This window comes from Branchiostoma belcheri, unplaced genomic scaffold, assembly GCF_001625305.1.
Source record: "Branchiostoma belcheri isolate BF01 breed outbred unplaced genomic scaffold, Haploidv18h27 scaffold58, whole genome shotgun sequence".
Taxonomy (NCBI): Eukaryota; Metazoa; Chordata; class Leptocardii; order Amphioxiformes; family Branchiostomatidae; genus Branchiostoma; species Branchiostoma belcheri.
In genome coordinates, this window is record NW_017804220.1 from 439,076 (window position 1) to 457,373 (window position 18,298).

Here is an 18,298-nt window from a genome sequence, read left to right on the forward strand (position 1 = left end):
CTACTAGTATATATATATATATATATATATATATATATATATATATATATATATACATATACATATATATATATATACATATATATATATTAATATCGTAGGAGGGACCGTAATTAATTGGTTATCGTATCCACTTGGTATGACCCGGGGTTTATCCAAAATTATCGTCATAATTTAGAATATCATTTACATAGTTGATACAATCGTGGTTATCTGAGTATAAAACATCATATGTTTCACGAAGTAAAGTGTCTTCGGGCAAGTTTACTAAACGGTAGCAGTATTTTATAAATTGTATGCTGTTTTATACGGCATATCAGTAAACGGTGGTGGTTCTACCTTTTCCCCCTTGGGCCAGATAGAAATAATAATAGGGTATATAATTAACCATAGATATAAATAAAGGTTAAGTAAAAAAATGTATAATCGTTAAGTATGCGTAACATCTTTTTATTTATGTCATTAGTACGGTTCTATGTAAAAAGGTTTCTTTTTTGTAAAAAAAAGCTCTGTAAAAAGGCTCTGTAAAGTCGTAGGTTTCACACACTAGATTAAGTTTTCCAAACCTAAGCTCTGCGTCTTCATTGTATTTCTCTAATTTACCGTGACAGGAATGGGTGCGGTTTTCTTATGTTGTGGAGCACCTGTAGCAACGATTTCAGTCATTGAAGGACATCTTCTCTGGACTGGTCGCGATTTTCTTGACTTTCCGACGGAAACTTAGCGAACATCTTGAAGATGAAAAAGAAGCTGCAGCTTAGGCTGGTCGCCCGAATAGTCCTTGTGTGGACTTCGCTTCAACTAGTCACTCAAGTCCCAGGTAGGTCAATTTTTATCGCAAAAAAGGCCCCAAACCTTCGTGCGGTCTAAGCTAACTTAAAGAGGCCACTAATATAATGACCACACCTTGCCGATATAAATTCGATAGCATAAACTACCAGACTTCAGTCATGTCTTGGCAGCCGTGCAGTGTACGAGACATGTGGGGAGGCCTGTCCAAGACAGTTTACCTTGTCAAGTAAAAAATTCTCTTCAATACACATGTGCAAAATCTATGGAGTCAATCACGCTGCCCTCTCCAAGCTGTGTTACCGCCCTCCTCATATTTCCACACCTACTGTATACGCAAAATTTATAAGTAATTCACATTTTTAATTAGCGTAGACAAGATTCTTATCCTAGCCTATAATATGATTGTTCTTACCTTTACACCATCCCAACAATTGAGTCGAATTTACTTACAAAAAGCGAGAAGTCAAATCTACTTATATAAAGCTAGTACTAGCTTGAGCATGTATATCAGTGGCTTGCCATACATTGTATCATGTGAAATTATCCTGCAATAAAACGTATTCTGTATTTATTTATATACAATTGTTTGTAGCCTGTAACCTTAACCGAGTTGGTCTTACTGTTCAACAAATGTCTTTTTTAAATTTCATTCATTTATTTATAACCGATTATTTCTTATTGATCTGCAGGGGACCAGTATGTAGGGTGTCCGGATGTCTTTCTAGATATTGATTGCCCCTATGGCCATGTGGTTAGTATAGTGTCTGCCTATTGGGGTCGACAACCAGGAGACTTTGACACCTGCGGGTCCAGTACTATTGACAACTGTTACGTCGATGTCACAGAATCTTTTAGCAACTTATGTGACGGATGGTTTGGCTGTGCCCTTCCTCCATCCGAGCGACGGTATGGAGATCCCTGTGACGGCAATAACAAATATGCCTGGGTCGAGGTAAACTGTCTTCGTAAGTATTGTTTCCTTGTGTCCTAATTCTATCATGTAGAATATTGAAGGATCACAAAGCCCCCCCCCCCCAACAAAACATATTCGTAGTTATGAAGAGGTCGGAAGAATAGAACAATAGTCAAAATACTAAATAAGTTTTAGCGTACTGTATAGTATTTTCTATACTAGAATTGGGCGAAATGTGCAACACAGTTGTCGTGGTTATCATGAAATGATAGAATTCCATATTAGCTCCGACAGGTCTTTTATTGTAACCCCACCTCAATTTGATAATAATTAATCATATTTGGTCGCACAGTTAAGGATTTTACCTAGATGAATAAAAGAGTCGCTTCGGTCTGGCAACATACATGTAAAACAGCGCAAGAAATCTAGGAATACACTACCCTACAATATTTTTTTTGACATTACCACCCAATACAATTGTCGTTCTTTCTTTTCTAATATCATCATTTTCCATGCAAAGCTTCTGTTCTTCAGTTCTAACAAATTTCTGATTGCAGTTATAGTGTGTCCCACACTTTCCAACCCTTCAAACGGTGGCGTAAGCTACAGCTCCATGTACTACGGAGATGTGGCTTCCTACTCATGTGACACAGGATACAGCCTGAATGGCTCCTCTTCACGTAGCTGTCAGCTTACATGGACCTGGAGTGAAAGTGAACCAACTTGCCTGGGTAAGGCGCCATTTTTTCTCCCCATCTTCTATCGTCATTAGCTCCGGTTTTTATTCGTTCATTCAAATATTTATTTATTTATTAACTTAATTTTCTTCGTTTTTTCTATCCATCTATCTATTTATCTATCTATCTTTCCATCCATCTATCTATCTATCTATCTATCATTCTATCAATTCATCTATCTTTACATCTATCTATCTATACATCAAATATCTATTTTATCAATCTATAAAATAACAATACTAGTAGCTATAACTCTATCTTTTAGTTGATATATTTTATCTAATTTACTATTCTTTGTTCATTAAGTTTCTTAATTTGTTTTGTGTTCAGGTCTAACAAATTTCTGATTGCAGTTGTAGAGTGTCCCGCACTATCCAACCCTTCAAACGGTGGCGTAAGCTACAGCTCCAGGTACTACGGAGATGTGGCTTCCTACTCATGTGACATAGGCTACAACCTGATTGGCTCCTCTTCACGTACCTGTCAGCTTTCAGGAAATTGGAGTGAAAATGCACCAACGTGCCAGGGTAAGAAATGTCGACACATTACTGAAACATTAGCTTACCTGCCAGTCAAACCTGACCTAGATTGGAAGTCCACCAACTTGCTCAAGAATGCTGATAAAAAACAGAATTAATACAAAAAGATGTACAAGCCAAAGAGATATTCAAAAACAAAATTATTATAGTAAAAAATCTTGATAGAATTTCTATCAAGAAGTGGCACAGTTCACGTACACTTCTGGATACAGCTTGTAGGCAATTCTGTAGTATAACTTGTCAAGCTGATGTATATGTTGTACTAATACTCGTAAACTTAGTAAACTGAGATTCTGTCTTAAAGTTTAATTTCATTGACTGTTCTGAGCATAATATATTCTTCCCTTTTGTGAATAGATCAGGAATGTCCGCTGCTGACAGCTCCTGCAAACGGTGCAATGACTGGATCCAATTTCTACCAAGATGTGGTAGAGTTCACGTGCAGTTCTGGATACAGCCTTGTAGGAAATCCCGCATTAACCTGCCAAGCTGATGCCACATGGAATGGAACGGTCCCAACATGTACACGTATGTCATGGTTAAGATAAGTTTATTATTGATTTCAAGATGTTTTCTTTGAATATATGGATCATGGATATTCAATTGAGCTGCGGATTAAAAACAAAAACAAAAAGGGCTGCTCTAAAATTTTCATTTTACTATTTGAGGCGTGGTCTGGGCATAATACCTTCTTGCTTTTTATAAACAGGCAAGGAATGTCCGGTACTGACAGCTCCTGCAAACGGTGCAATGACTGGATCCAATTTCTACCAAGACGTGGTAGAGTTCACGTGCAGTTCAGGTTACAATCTTGTGGGGAATCCAACATTAACCTGCCAAGCTGATGCCACATGGAGTGGAACCGTCCCAACATGCGAACGTATGTCTAGAGAAATCCCTATGGATTTTTGTTCCCTTTAAGTTGTAACTTAGTTCCTTTACTTAAACGGAAGGAGTGCACAACACTGATCTCTAGCTTTCGTTAACTTGTCAAGCTGATGGGTGGAGTCAGGAGCTGTCTCAATATTCACATGATTGTATTACTAGACTAAGTATACTGAGACTTTCTAAGACAAATTTACTATTTGAGCCTACTCTAAGCATATGCTTATAATTTATATACCAGGCAAGGAATGTCCGCTGCTGACAGCTCCTGCAGACGGAGAAATGACTGGATCCAATTTCTATCAAGATGTGGTACAGTTCACGTGCAGTTCTGGATACAACCTTGTAGGAAATCCTACATTAACCTGCCAGCCTGATGCTACATGGAGTGGAAGCGTCCCAACATGCGAACGTATGTCATGGCTAAAATTATTTTCAATTTAAAGATGTTTTCTTTGCATGTATTGATGATGGATATTTCTTTATGCTGCAGATTTAGAAAAAGACAGGGTTCCTCTAAAATTTTCCTTTTACTACATGAGCTGTGGTCCGGGCATAAAACCTTCTTGTGTTTTTATAAATAGGCAAGGAATGTCCGCTATTGACAGCTCCTGCAAACGGTGCAATGACTGGATCCAATTTTTACCAAGATGTGGTACAGTTCACGTGCAGTTCTGGATACAACCTTGTAGGAAGTACTGCATTAACCTGCCAAGCTGATGCCACATGGAGTGGAACCGTCCCAACATGCGAACGTAAGGCTAAATAAATCTTTCAATTACTTTTTTTTTTCTTTTGCGTTGTAACTCTGTTTTTTTTGTCCTGCAAACGGTGCAGTGACTCAGTCAAATTTCAATCAAGACGTGGCACAGTTGATGTATGATTCTGGTTACGACGTCGAAGGTAATTCTGTATTGACCTGTCGAGCTGATGCGTGGGTCAGGGGCCGTCTTAATATGCACATGTACATTTTGTAATAGATTACTATTTTAGAGGTTCTGATAGTCCGTATTCGAGTCTTTGATTTTATTCAAAGCTTAACCTTTCTTTCTAAATACAATGCTCTAAGCATATGTTCATACTTTATGTTCCAGGCAAGGAATGTCCGGTACTGACAGCTCCTGCAAACGGTGCAATGAGTGGATCAAATTTCTACCAAGATGTGGTAGAGTTCACGTGCAGTTCTGGATACGGCCTTGTAGGAGAGCCTGCATTAACCTGCCAATCTGATACCACATGGAGTGGAACCGTCCCAACATGCACAAGTATGACATGACTGAGATTGTTGTCAATTTTAAGATGTTTTCTGAAATAAATGGATCATAGATATTCATTTAAGCTGCTGATGTAAACAACACACCGTAACACACAACTCTCCTCTCAACACAACACACCGCTAAAATTTACTATATGAGCCGTGGTCTAGGCATAATATGTTCTTACTTTTTGTTAATAGGCATGGAATGTCCGGTACTGACAGCTCCTGAAAACGGTGCAATGACTGGATCTAATTTCTACCAAGATGTGGTACAGTTCACGTGCAGTTCTGGATACAATCTTGTAGGAAATACTGCATTAACCTGCCAAGCTGATGCCACATGGAGTGGAACCGTCCCAACATGCGAACGTGAGGCTAAATAAATCTTTCAATTACTTTTTTTTTTCTTTTGCGTTGTAACTCTGTTTTTTTTTTGTCCTGCAAACGGTGCAGTGACTCAGTCGAATTTCAATCAAGACGTGGCACAGTTGATGTATGATTCTGGTTAAGACGTCGAAGGTAATTCTGTATTAGCCTGTCGAGCTGATGCGTGGAGTCAGGGGCCGTCTTAATATGCACATGTACATTTTGTAATAGATTACTGACTTAGAGGTTCTGATAGTCCATATTTAAGTCTTTGATTTTATTCAAAGCTTAACCTTTGCCTTTCTAAATACAATGCTCTAAGCATATGTTCATACTTTATGTTCCAGGCAAGGAATGTCCGGTACTGACAGCTCCTGCAAACGGTGCAATGACTGGATCTAATTTCTACCAAGATGTGGTACAGTTCACGTGCAGTTCTGGATACAACCTTGTAGGAAATACTGCATTAACCTGCCAGGCTGATGCCACGTGGAGTGGAACCGTCCCAATATGCGAACGTATGGCTAGATAAATCTTTCTATGTACATCCTTCTTTTTCTTTTGTTTTTGTTCTTTAAGTTGTAAATTCGTTCCTCTATTGAAATGGAAGGAGTGGTCACTACTGATCCTGGAAATTGTGCAGTAACTCAATTGAATTTCTATCAGGATGTAGCACAGTTGACGTATGACGTCGAAGGCAATTCTGTATTAACTTGTCAAGCTGATGCATAAAGTCAGGGGTTGTCTCAATATGCATTTTATTACTAAAATACTGAGATTCTCTAAGAGAGATTTCTTCTAGTATTTAAGTACATTTAAAGTTTAACCTTTTCCTTGTTAAATAGACTGCTCTAAGCATATGTTCATACTTTATGTACCAGGCAAGGAATGTCCGCTGCTGACAGCTCCTGCAAACGGAGCAATGACTGGATCCAATTTCTATCAAGATGTGGTAGAGTTCACGTGCAGTTCAGGTTACAATCTTGTGGGGAATCCAACATTAACCTGCCAAGCTGATGCCACATGGAGTGGAACCGTCCCAACATGCACACGTATGTCATGGCTAGAGTGTTGTCAATTTTAAGATGTTTTCTTTGCATGTATTGATTAGGAATATTTATTCAAGCTGCAGATTGAAACAAAATAGGGTTGCTCTAAAATTTTCCTTTTTACTCCATGAGCTGTGGTCTGGGCACAATATGTTCTTACTTTTTTAAACAGGCAAGGAATGCCTGGTACTGACAGCTCCTGCAAACGGTGCAATGACTGGATCTAATTTCTACCAAGATGTGGTACAGTTCACGTGCAGTTCAGGATACGACCTTGTAGGAAGTCCTGCACTTACCTGCCAAGCCGATGCCACATGGAGTGGAACCGTTCCAACATGCGAACGTATTGCTAAATACATCTTTCAATTACTTTTATTTTTCCTTTGCGTTGTAACATTGTTTTTTTTTTTTTGGCCTGCAAACGGTGCAGTGACTCAGTTAAATTTCAATCAAGACGTGGCACAGTTGATGTATGATTCTGTTTATGACGTCGAAGGTAATTCTGTATTAACCCTTCGAGCTAATGCGTGGAGTTAGGGACCGTCTTAATATGCACATGTACATTTTTACTAGAATACTGAGGTTCTGTAGGTCCATATATAAGTCTTTGATTTTATTTAAAGCTTAATCCTTTCCTTTGTAAATACAATGCTCTAAGCATGTTACATTGTTAATGCTTTATGTTCCAGGCAAGGAATGTCCGGTACTGACAGATCCTGCAAACGGTGTAATAACCGGAACCAATTTCTATCAAGATGTGGTACAGTTCACGTGCAGTTCTGGATACAACCTAGTAGGAAATCCCGCATTAACCTGCCAAGCTGATGCGACATGGAATGGAACGGTCCCAACATGCGAACGTATGGCGAAATAAATATTTTGATGACTTTCTTTCACTTTGAGTTGTAACTTCTTTGTTCAGTCAGACGGACTGAACACTACTAATCCTGCAAACGGTGCTGTGACTCAACTCAAAAGTGACTTATCATGATGTAGCACAACTAACGCATTATTCTGGTTACGACGTCGAAGGCAATTCTGCTTTAACTTGTCAAGCTGATGCGTGGAGTCAGGGGCTGTCTCAATATGTGATGCACATGTATTACTAGTATACTGAGATTCTCTAAGACAAATTTCATTTAGTCTTTGAGGTCATTTAAAGCTTATTTTTTTTCTTGTTAAATAGACTACTCTAAGCATATGTTTATACTTTAAATACCAGGCAAGGAATGTCCGCTGCTGACAGCTCCTGCAGACGGAGCAATGACTGGATCCAATTTCTACCAAGACGTGGTAGAGTTCACGTGCAGTTCAGGTTACAATCTTGTAGGAAATCCAACAATAAATTGCCAAGCTGATGCCACATGGAGTGGAAACGTCCCAACATGCACACGTATGTCATGGCTAAGAGTGTTGTCAATTTTAAGATGTTTCTTTCGCATGCATTGATGATGGATATTTATTTAAGCTGCAGATTTAAAAAAAACAGGGTTGTTTTAAAATTTTCTTTTTTACCACATGAACTGTTGTCTGGCATAATATGTTCTTACTTTTTGTAAATAGGCACGGAATGTCCGGTACAGACAGCTCCTGAAAACGGAGCAATGACTGGATCTAATTTCTACCAAGATGTGGTACAGTTCACGTGCAGTTCTGGATACAATCTTGTAGGAAATACTGCATTAACCTGCCAGGCTGATGCCACATGGAGTGGAACCGTCCCAACATGTACACGTATGTCATGGCTAAGATTGTTGTCAATTTTAAGATGTTTTCTTTGCTTATATGGATCATGGATATTCATTTTAAGCTGCAGATTTAGAAAAAAAGAGCTGATCTAAATTTTTCATTTCACTATATGAGCCGTGGTCTGGACATAATGCCTTCTTGTTTTTTTATAAACAGGCAAGGAATGTCCGCTATTGACAGCTCCTGCAAACGGAGCAATAACCGGATTCAATTTCTATCAAGATGTGGTACAGTTCACGTGCAGTTCTGGATACAATCTTGTAGGAAATACTGCATTAACCTGCCAAGCTGATGCCACGTGGAGTGGAACCGTCCCAACATGCGAACGTATGTCATGGCTGAGATTATTGTCAATTTTGAATTTTTATTGCATAATATTAATATCAAGTTAAACTGCAGATTTTTCAAAACTTTCTTTTTACTTCTTTAAAGCCGCGGAGTGCCCACTTTTGACAGTTCCTGTAAATGGTGCAATGACTGGATCCAATTTTTATCAAGACCTGGTGCACTTCACATGCATTTCTGGATACGACCTTGATGGGAGTACTTCCTTGGTATGCCGAGCTGATGCGACGTGGAGTGGAACAGAACCACGTTGCACACGTACGACAATATATCTATATCTATATCTATCTATCTCGATATATATATATATATAGATATTATATAGATATATACATACATATACATGTAGATATATAGATATATAGATATATAGATATAGATATATATAGACACATGGTTTCGTGTTTTATGTTTACCTTCACAGAAATATTGAGTAGACTGTAGAATGCATCAGTAGCAGCGACACCTGTGCTGCAAAACAATGTGAACCAGTCAGAATTGCCCTGAGGAAGGTGAAAAACCGTCACCGAAACGTCGGCTGAATAAAAGACTTGGTTGTGTAAAAAGAGTCTCTTTAATCAGTGTCTTACCAAGCTGACGAAACTATTCAAGGAGGAAAAACTATGGTTTTGCTCTGTTTCTTCTTTCTCTTCTCTCCAAACAAAAACGGTCCATGGCCGGAACTAGAAATCTGTCACCATGGTAACTAGTGTTTGGTTACATCATGTTGACATTTTATAGCAGGAGGGATCAAGACTCCTTTCTATATATATATATGAATGTGTTTGAGTAAGAATTGAAAAGACCATATGCCAAGGTTATTATCATGCATTTGGCTATCAAATGTTGCCTTTCTAGTTGTAGTTTATTTCCAAATGTCGTTCCAAATTTCATTCTGTACTAGTTAACAACAGTGATATTACAACCGTATTTTTTTTTACCTAGGCTTGCAGTGTCCTCAGCTAAACGCTCCTGCAAACGGTGCAATGACTGGATCTAATTTCTACGAAGACTTGGTAAAATTCACATGTGGCTCTGGATATTATCTTCTTGGAAATTCTGCTTTAATATGCCAAGCTGATACCACATGGAATGGAACCGTCCCAACTTGCACGCGTAAGATAGTTTCTTTTCTTTTCGCAATTGAGGATTCAAGTTTTGGCATTTAGTAAGCATATCGATATATTTCTTTGTTAAAGTTAATTATTCATTCTGACAACAACACTGGACTACAGACACAGCCGTTTTTACCCCCCCCCTCCCCAGGTGTGCAGTGTCCTCATCTGACCGCCCCTGCAAACGGTGCAAAGACTGGTTCTCATTTTTATCAAGACGTGACAAGCTTTTCATGCTATTCTGGATACGATCTTTATGGAAGTTCTTCCATAACGTGCGTAGCTGATGCCACATGGAGTGGAAGTGTTCCGACATGCACACGTAAGATAAAATATATTTTTCATAATTCTTGATATCTTATTTAAAAATACATTTGTCTATATCCTTTCATCGGGTCATCTTCTGTTTTGTCGATTTAATACCGGCAAAGCGTGTCTAAACCACCCACATGAGGTCTTGGTCGCATTGACAAGTAGTCGGCTTAGGCAAGCCCCTTAATCCTTACGTCTACAAAAAAAGGAACCGAGAAAAAGCGGTCGTTATGGCCGGCTTATAGAGGTTGTCGTTTGGGAACGTTTGACTGTAGTGTACATCTAGTATTCAGTGTAGTTTCGTGTAGTGATACATTTTTACCTTACTAGGAGTACAGTGTCCACTGCTGGCTGCTCCTGTGCACGGCACAATTTTTGGTAACAATTTCTACCAGGACATGGTGCAGTTTACGTGCAATGCTGGGTATGACCGTGTTGGAAGCTCCAGCTTGACCTGCCAGGCTGATGGTACATGGAATGGGATCGCCCCAACCTGTACACGTACGTTAACAGAGTTACCTTTTTAGACAAAAATACCGTTAACATTTGTAAATAAATTTTCAAAAATGAAATACGGTACAGATCTTCTCTCTATATATATACATATGAGGCATACATTACGAATGTTATTTCTTTTCTCCAAATCAATTTAAAATGTTATATCTGTTACTAGAGTTCGTGGAACCCACATGCCGAAAATAAGATTAAAAAAATCCATCCATAAATACTTACTTGAGTTATGACGTAGACCTTAAATCTGCCGATTACATATCTTTTTGACGAAAGAAAAAAAAAAATATATATATAGATATAGATGTAGATAGATAGATGGATAGATGGATAGATAGATAGATACATAGATGGATAGAAAGATAGATATGATAACATTCGATACAAAATAAAACTGTTGAAATCACCATCATCCACACCATACTAAAGAACATATGCAAACAATAAAGGTAATATTTGCAAAGTAAATGCATTATGTTTACCTTTGTATATGGTCTGCTCTGTTAATTCTAGCTCACACACATTCATATTTATGGTGACAGGAGTCTAAATCCCTCTTGCTATAAAATTGCAACATGATGTGTAATCTTACACTACTTACAGTGGTAACAGGCGTCTGGTTCAGGTCATTGACCTCATCTGTTTGGAAAAAAAGAAGAAGAAGAAGAGGGAGAAGAATGTAAAAATAATAATTAATACGTATTCTATTCCAGCAGATGAAAAACTCTATCACCGACAAAACTTAAACATATCTCTCTTACTCGATTAGGTGTGCAGTGCCCACTGTTGACAGCTCCTTTGAACGGTGGCATAACTGGAGGGAATTTCTACCAAGACGTGGTACAGTTTACGTGTGATACTGGATACGAGCTTGTCGGCCTAAGCTTCAGCCTGACCTGCCAAACTGACCGCACGTGGGATGGGACTGCCCCAACTTGTACACGTAAGACATTTACTTACTATGAAACAAGTTTACTTACTATGAAACAACTATAATTGCCAAGGCAATGAATTAGACTCACCCAAATTTTCGAATGTACAACCTCAGTTTGTCAAGGAATGGGCAATCCACCGCTTCCGTGATGTCGCGCAGATAATACATGTGACTCCGTGAGCAGTGGATAGCCTGGGCATTCAGTTACATTGGATAAAGTAACAATCGGACTTTTTCGCATGGAGGATTGAAGATGCCATCTACACCAGGGCATTACAACCATCTCACAACAGAGACGGAGGGCGTCACAGACTTTCTGAAACCTATGATTTACTCCTCACGGAGTCTCGTGTGTTATCCCCATTCTGATACCACGAGCAGTTACTGAGATATGAATTGACGAAAACCAGGTTTTTAGTAGCCGCCTTTATTTGCATATTGTGCAAATTGCCAAAGGATGACAGGAAAACAGCAAAAATTGCAGGGACCGCAAAGTACGCTTATCGGTTTTTGCCATTGTTTGTGTACCAAAATTACAGTAATACTATTATCTTTATTTCTCATTAGCACAAATTTAAGAATACATTTTCATTTATCATATTATGTATTCATTAGGTGTGGAGTGCCCGGAACTTATAGCTCCTGTGAATGGTGGAATGACTGGCAATTATTTTTACCAAGACGTGATGCGATTCACGTGTGATTCTGGATACGATCTTGTTGGAAGTGTCAGTTTGACTTGCCAAGCTGATCGTACATGGGACGGGATCGCCCCAACGTGCACACGTAGGTCTAGCTCTGCTAAATCAGCTATTTATCATTAAAAATGATCCTTTCTGGAACTGCTTTTTAATATTCCACCAGGAACTGACCTGCAGTTGCAAAACCAGTAACCGCTTCTGCTGACATGTACTTAGATATTGGTTACTATTTTGTTGTGATAAGTAAGGCAGAGGACGAACTACACATTTGCATTAGGGTAGTTATACAGATCTTTAAAAGCACCCAATGCATGTACATATCATACGTAGTGACATGTTAGATGAGGAGTCTTTTGCTTGAAAACTGACAGAGCTTAAAAACATATTATTTTATTATTTTATAATTTTATTTCACCGAACAAACAAACAATACAATACATGACGCATTCAAGCGATAACGCTTATATTCATGTCACCACTAGACAAAATAAAAACAATACAAATAAAATAAAACACAAGACAAAACAATGTCACATGGGTAATGTACAAAACAGATCGAGTTTAGTTAGATATTATAATTTAATACAGTACTTTGTATCAGTTATGAAATCGCTGGGTTTCAGAAAGGTAGAGCTGTGTAATAGTATTTGAGAGTTGACATTAGATGAAATTAAAGATGAACCATTGAGTAGCACCAACGGATAAATTGATAATACCGTTTATTTTTTTATCAGGTGTGCAGTGCCCAATGTTGCCGTCTCCCACTAATGGTGAATCGACTGGCAACAACTTCTACATGGACACAGTCCAGTTCACGTGTCTCATGGGATATGATATGGTCGGACATCCCAGTTCCACTTGTGAAGCAGATCAATCTTGGAGCAATAACGCCCCCTCATGCAGCGGTAGTTTTTTTATCTATTTATTTTTAAATAAATTTTAAAAGGCATCCAATGCGATTTCAGAGCAGCAAAACTGGAAATATTCTCATTAAGGCAGGTTTTATGATATTGACACATACTGCTTCACATTAGCACACTTCAATCATCATTTCATACTTTGGGTACTGGGAACTGGAGAAACAAGCCCCAAGACGAGTCCTTTATTTTCTGGGTGGTACCCTAAAAATCAGCTCATGGCCCTTCCAGTAACCATTTTCCGTCAGAATTTTGGGTATTTTTGCTCCATGAGGGTTACTATACATTGGGATAGTGTGGTTCAAACTCAATATGTAGATATTATTAAGTGCCTAGAATATTGACTTAGAAAAATTGGGTTTCCAAGCCCTAAAAACTGCACTGGATGCCTTTAATAACCTTTTAACCGTTTAATTTTATGGATGACATACATGCGCGCATTGATTTTCGTCTATTATCAAATAAACCCCCGATGAGGCTCTGACCTGGATGCTATCCTCTTAGTCCACGGTGGCAACTGTGACAATAGGGCCAAAAGGAAATGTGACAGGATTTTTTTGTCAGTCCGGAACTAGTTTCAGACGTTGAGTATTTTTATCGGACGTGCACCTAAATATTTTTACTCCGAAACTAGTGCCGGCGAACCGGTACACGTATGCAGGTACACTTTTAATTGCCTGACGTTTGTGAAATCTGTTGTTTGTTTTCAACCATGCAGACATTGATGAGTGTTCAGCTGCAAATGGTGGCTGTGACCATGTGTGCACCAACACCATGGGTACCTTTCACTGCTCCTGCGTAACGGGCTTCAACTTAAATGCAGACGACCTTTCTTGTGATGGTAAGGTTATCAGTATTTGATATATTCTTACGTACATTAATTGCTAACACACAACATGTGCAGTATCATAATGAACACAAATCAGAATTCGGTGACCTCCTTGTCAGGTTAACATGCGCTAAATTATGAAGTTCATTCTTAAAACCTGACAGCATTTATTATAGACTCTGTGTTACTTTTAATGGAATTGAATAAGCATTACCTGATGCCATTAACAGCACACGCTTCCCTTTTAGTCGCAATACTGATAACAAAACAATTCTTTCCAAACTGTGTCCATTTTGTTCAGATATCAATGAATGTACCTTTGGAAACGGTGGGTGTCAACAAAATTGCATCAACATCATGGGAAGCTTCCAATGTTCCTGCCAGGCAGGCTACAGGTTGAATGACGATGGTTTTACTTGCAATGGTAAGTGGCTGTTGACTCAAACGGTTCTTTTTGTTCACATTATGTAAAATTAGTTAGGTACTAATTTTGTGAAATAAAATAGTTTCACGGCAAACAAGTCTATGCCCTTATAGCTAGTATTTTGTATATTTTTGCTAGAAGCCCTTTGGGATTTTGTATAGTTATTGAAAGACATTTTTGACAGCTGATGCTTGTACTGTATAATGTAATTATTATAAGTAACATTCTGTCGAGATCAATGGAAATGCGCATGTTTGCAGATAACGACGAATGCCTTATTGCGAACGGTGGCTGCGATCAGACATGTTCTAACACCATCGGCAGTTTCTTATGTTCCTGTGGGACCGGATACGTTTTGAACAGCAATGGTTACTTCTGCGACGGTATGCAATTTTTTTTTATTACTTCGATTCCATAGTTTATAGTTTATCAAGTTGAACATGCTTGGCACATCGTTTTGACAGAGTTGACCGAGACGATGCATCGGTCTATGGTTTAAGATAGTGTCATTTTTTCTAAATATTCTGCATTGCTACGGAAGCTATTCAGTGGAGCTGTTTTTTTCGCCTAGACGTTACAAAATATAACTAAATAAAGAACAAATTGATTCTCATAAAAATACTGTGATAGTAGAAGTAGAGACAAATTATGCTAGCTATAGTAACGGATAATTATTGCATGGTTACATTATAGGAATTTGATGAATTTTGGATACGTAGCAGAGCGTTGGTAGATAAGGGATTTAACGGCCACCAATTCAACTTCTTCAAGTATACATTTGTAGATCATTCATTGCTATGAAATTTGTACTTTACATGTTACAAGTAACAGCAATTTTAGTGATTTTATTATTAATGTAAAGAATTTGATAAAGTCGCATTGGTCAAAATCAAACCATGCCATTACCTCATGTACAACCATGTTACGTACATGTAAACGTTGTAAATCAATTTTCTTTTCATTTTAAAGCTGTATCTTCAAGAATGTATTTTCAGATATTTGAGTTTGACGATCCAAATTGGCAGGTCTTTTTAAAGTTACCCTGTCCTACGTTTAGTGATTAATACGGCAACGATCTTTCTTTCGATTATTTAGAATCTTTGATACATGTATAGTAATTCTTAAAGAAGGAATTGTTTTCTTTTATTTTTCCCAGACGTTAACGAATGCTCTACAGCAAATGGGGGTTGTCAGCAGATATGCATTAACCTCATCGGAAGTTTTGTCTGCTCGTGCCTTAATGGATATAGCCTTAACAGCGACCGGGTTGCTTGTGATGGTGAGTGTCCTTCCTATTGCATTTTTTAAAAGAAAAATCCCCATCGCTATGGCTAGAATATGACATTCGTCTTTAAAAAAGACTTTCGGCTATTGTATTTTTTTTATTAAAGCGTATGAAAAGAAATACAAGCTTAAAATGGCGAAAACATTAGGTTAATATCTTCAACCATAAATTATTCAAATTCTAACTTATTTGCATAATTCATGGCGAAAAGGTATAATAGTTTTCTTTGCTAAGATATGACTGTCATTGGTTGGAGAATGTTAGATGTAAAAGTTAAAAACATCATTTGGCGAAGGCATGATATCATGGAACTCTAGCTATTATTTGTTTAATAATTAAAAACAATGTTATCAATACCAAAAACGTATCAACTGAATTACTATATATATTAAAACATTTCTTAGGTTAAGCGTTAATATCACAAAGATTTAGAATAAAGAACTTAAACGGAATTTTAAATGTACCTTTTCCAGGAAGGTCAACAACCATTGGAATAAAGGATTGAAAATACAATGTCAATAATTTTTTTAAGTATGAAAAAACATTTAAAAACGTATACCTGTGATGATGTGGATGCCTTTCTTGTTGACAACTGTAGACGTGGATGAGTGTGGTACTTTAAATGGTGGCTGTGAGCAGACGTGTACCAATCATATCCCGAGTTTCCAATGTCTGTGCGATGCAGGCTACATACTGAATGCCAACGGGTTCTCATGTGACGGTAGGTATCGATGCTTTTGTATTTATAATCTTTATTTCGCACAAAAGAAAATGATTAAACGCAACACAATGAACAAAATACTTGCTAGTGCTAGTGCTAGTGACAATATTGTCTGCCCCAGACCTTCCCTACAACTGAACGCAAACGTAGAGGTAGTAACTAGCAAAATATATAAATACCTGCAATTTAAACCGTGAATTCGTCGTCATATTAATGTGATAAACTGAATCTAATACATACAAATGTCATGTCATCAACAGGTTTTTAGAATCGCCCTTTTCATCTTCTTACCAAAAGAAGAAAAAATGACTACAGGTCCAATTCAGTAGATTTGTAATTTCCTGTTTTTCGTGGATAGCTTTCAAGTAATAGAAATGCTAATTTTTCGGTACTGACAATTGTTTGAAATCCATAACTGCAGTACAATGTTGAAAACATTAAATTTGTATGGTTTAATGTTCATATTGATTTATATATCAAACAACAAATCTAGTTTTTTTGCAGTTCTTAATAATTCCAAAAAAATTGTGCATTTATTGCTGTATCATAATGCTGTATCATAATGTATTTAACTCGGCGACCCTTAAACATGATTATGTTTAAATTATACATTACAGACATGAATGAATGTTCCTCTGCAAACGGCGGCTGTCAACAAATTTGCACCAACAACATTGGGAGTTTCCAGTGTTCATGCCTTGATGGTTATATCTTAAATACAAATGGCCTTGCATGTGATGGTAGGGATCTTTGTTTCTGTATTTAACATATTATATTTTTAACATCACAAAGAAACGAGCCTCTGTATTGTTTACTGTAACAGTAGTGGTTTTAGAGCTGTTTGTACTATAAATAATTATACCTTTTCATCTGTTCACCTGCACTTAGCTCGATATGCCATGAATGTACAATAATGGTTATTGTTATTGTCATTATTATACAGACGTGAATGAATGTCTAAATGCGAATGGTGGTTGCGAGCAGTCTTGTACCAACACCATCGCCAGTTATGGCTGTTCGTGCGGACTTGGCTACAGCTTAAATGACAATGGGGTTTCGTGTGACGGTAAGACTTTCTGATAACTTCGAGGCACATGTGTCTTATTTTTTGTCGATGCAATAGTTTACATTTTAATACAAGAGCAAATGTCATTTGCATTTTTTTAAATGTCAAAATTACTTTCTTCAGATATCAATGAATGTGCTACGGTAAACGCTGGCTGTGAGCAGGATTGCAGCAACACCATGGGAAGTTTCCAGTGTTCTTGCCGAACTGGTTTCTTGTTAAATAACAACGGTTTTTCATGTGATGGTGGGTAAATTTATGTTTCATTAACACGGTATGGCTAGATTTTTCATAAATTGCCTTCTTCGCACATGTTCTAGTTTACATTGTATTGTAAGATAAAAATACAAAAATATTCTCATTTTTCAGAGTTGGAATTATGACTGGACTGTACGTTATTTTTTTCCTTTTCGTTACAGATATAAACGAATGCGATAGTGCCAATGGCGGTTGCTCCCAGGATTGCAACAACACCATCGGTAGTTTCCAGTGCTTCTGTAGCACAGGCTATATGCTGGATGTCGACGGGTTTGCCTGTGATGGTAAGTACAGTTTAACTTGTTGAAGGAAAAGACAACAAGAGCTAATTCTGTATCATGTGTATCATGTGTATTATCATGTGTATTTACCATTTGTATCATCTGATTGTAAACCCTGCATCAATTCAGCACTATAAGGCTGCGATTGTACGAGTGATGTTTGACCAATAAACCAGGCCAATAAATTAATTTTGTGGTTTTATTATGTGTGCTAAATGTTCCATGTCGTCATGTCCAAACAATGAGACTTCCACAAAATACATATGTCACGTGCGTTTGACATACACACACACACACACACACACACACACA

The 18,298-nt window shown here is 37.7% G+C and overlaps 1 protein-coding gene across 1 annotated transcript in view; it reads left to right on the forward strand.

Annotated features, from left to right (window-relative positions):
- Positions 1–1,628: 1,628 nt before the first annotated feature.
- LOC109481778 overlaps positions 1,629–18,298 on the forward strand; it is a 40,186-nt gene continuing 23,516 nt past the window's right edge. The window contains 19 exon segments of the mRNA XM_019784369.1: positions 1,629–1,744; positions 2,240–2,436; positions 2,796–2,969; positions 3,339–3,509; positions 3,691–3,861; positions 4,108–4,278; positions 4,451–4,690; positions 4,728–4,804; positions 4,936–5,131; positions 5,323–5,493; positions 5,838–6,008; positions 6,372–6,542; positions 12,940–13,110; positions 13,841–13,963; positions 14,253–14,375; positions 15,532–15,654; positions 16,259–16,381; positions 17,325–17,447; positions 17,867–17,989. Of these exon segments, the coding sequence (XP_019639928.1) occupies positions 1,629–1,744; positions 2,240–2,436; positions 2,796–2,969; positions 3,339–3,509; positions 3,691–3,861; positions 4,108–4,278; positions 4,451–4,690; positions 4,728–4,804; positions 4,936–5,131; positions 5,323–5,493; positions 5,838–6,008; positions 6,372–6,542; positions 12,940–13,110; positions 13,841–13,963; positions 14,253–14,375; positions 15,532–15,654; positions 16,259–16,381; positions 17,325–17,447; positions 17,867–17,989 (2,935 nt within the window).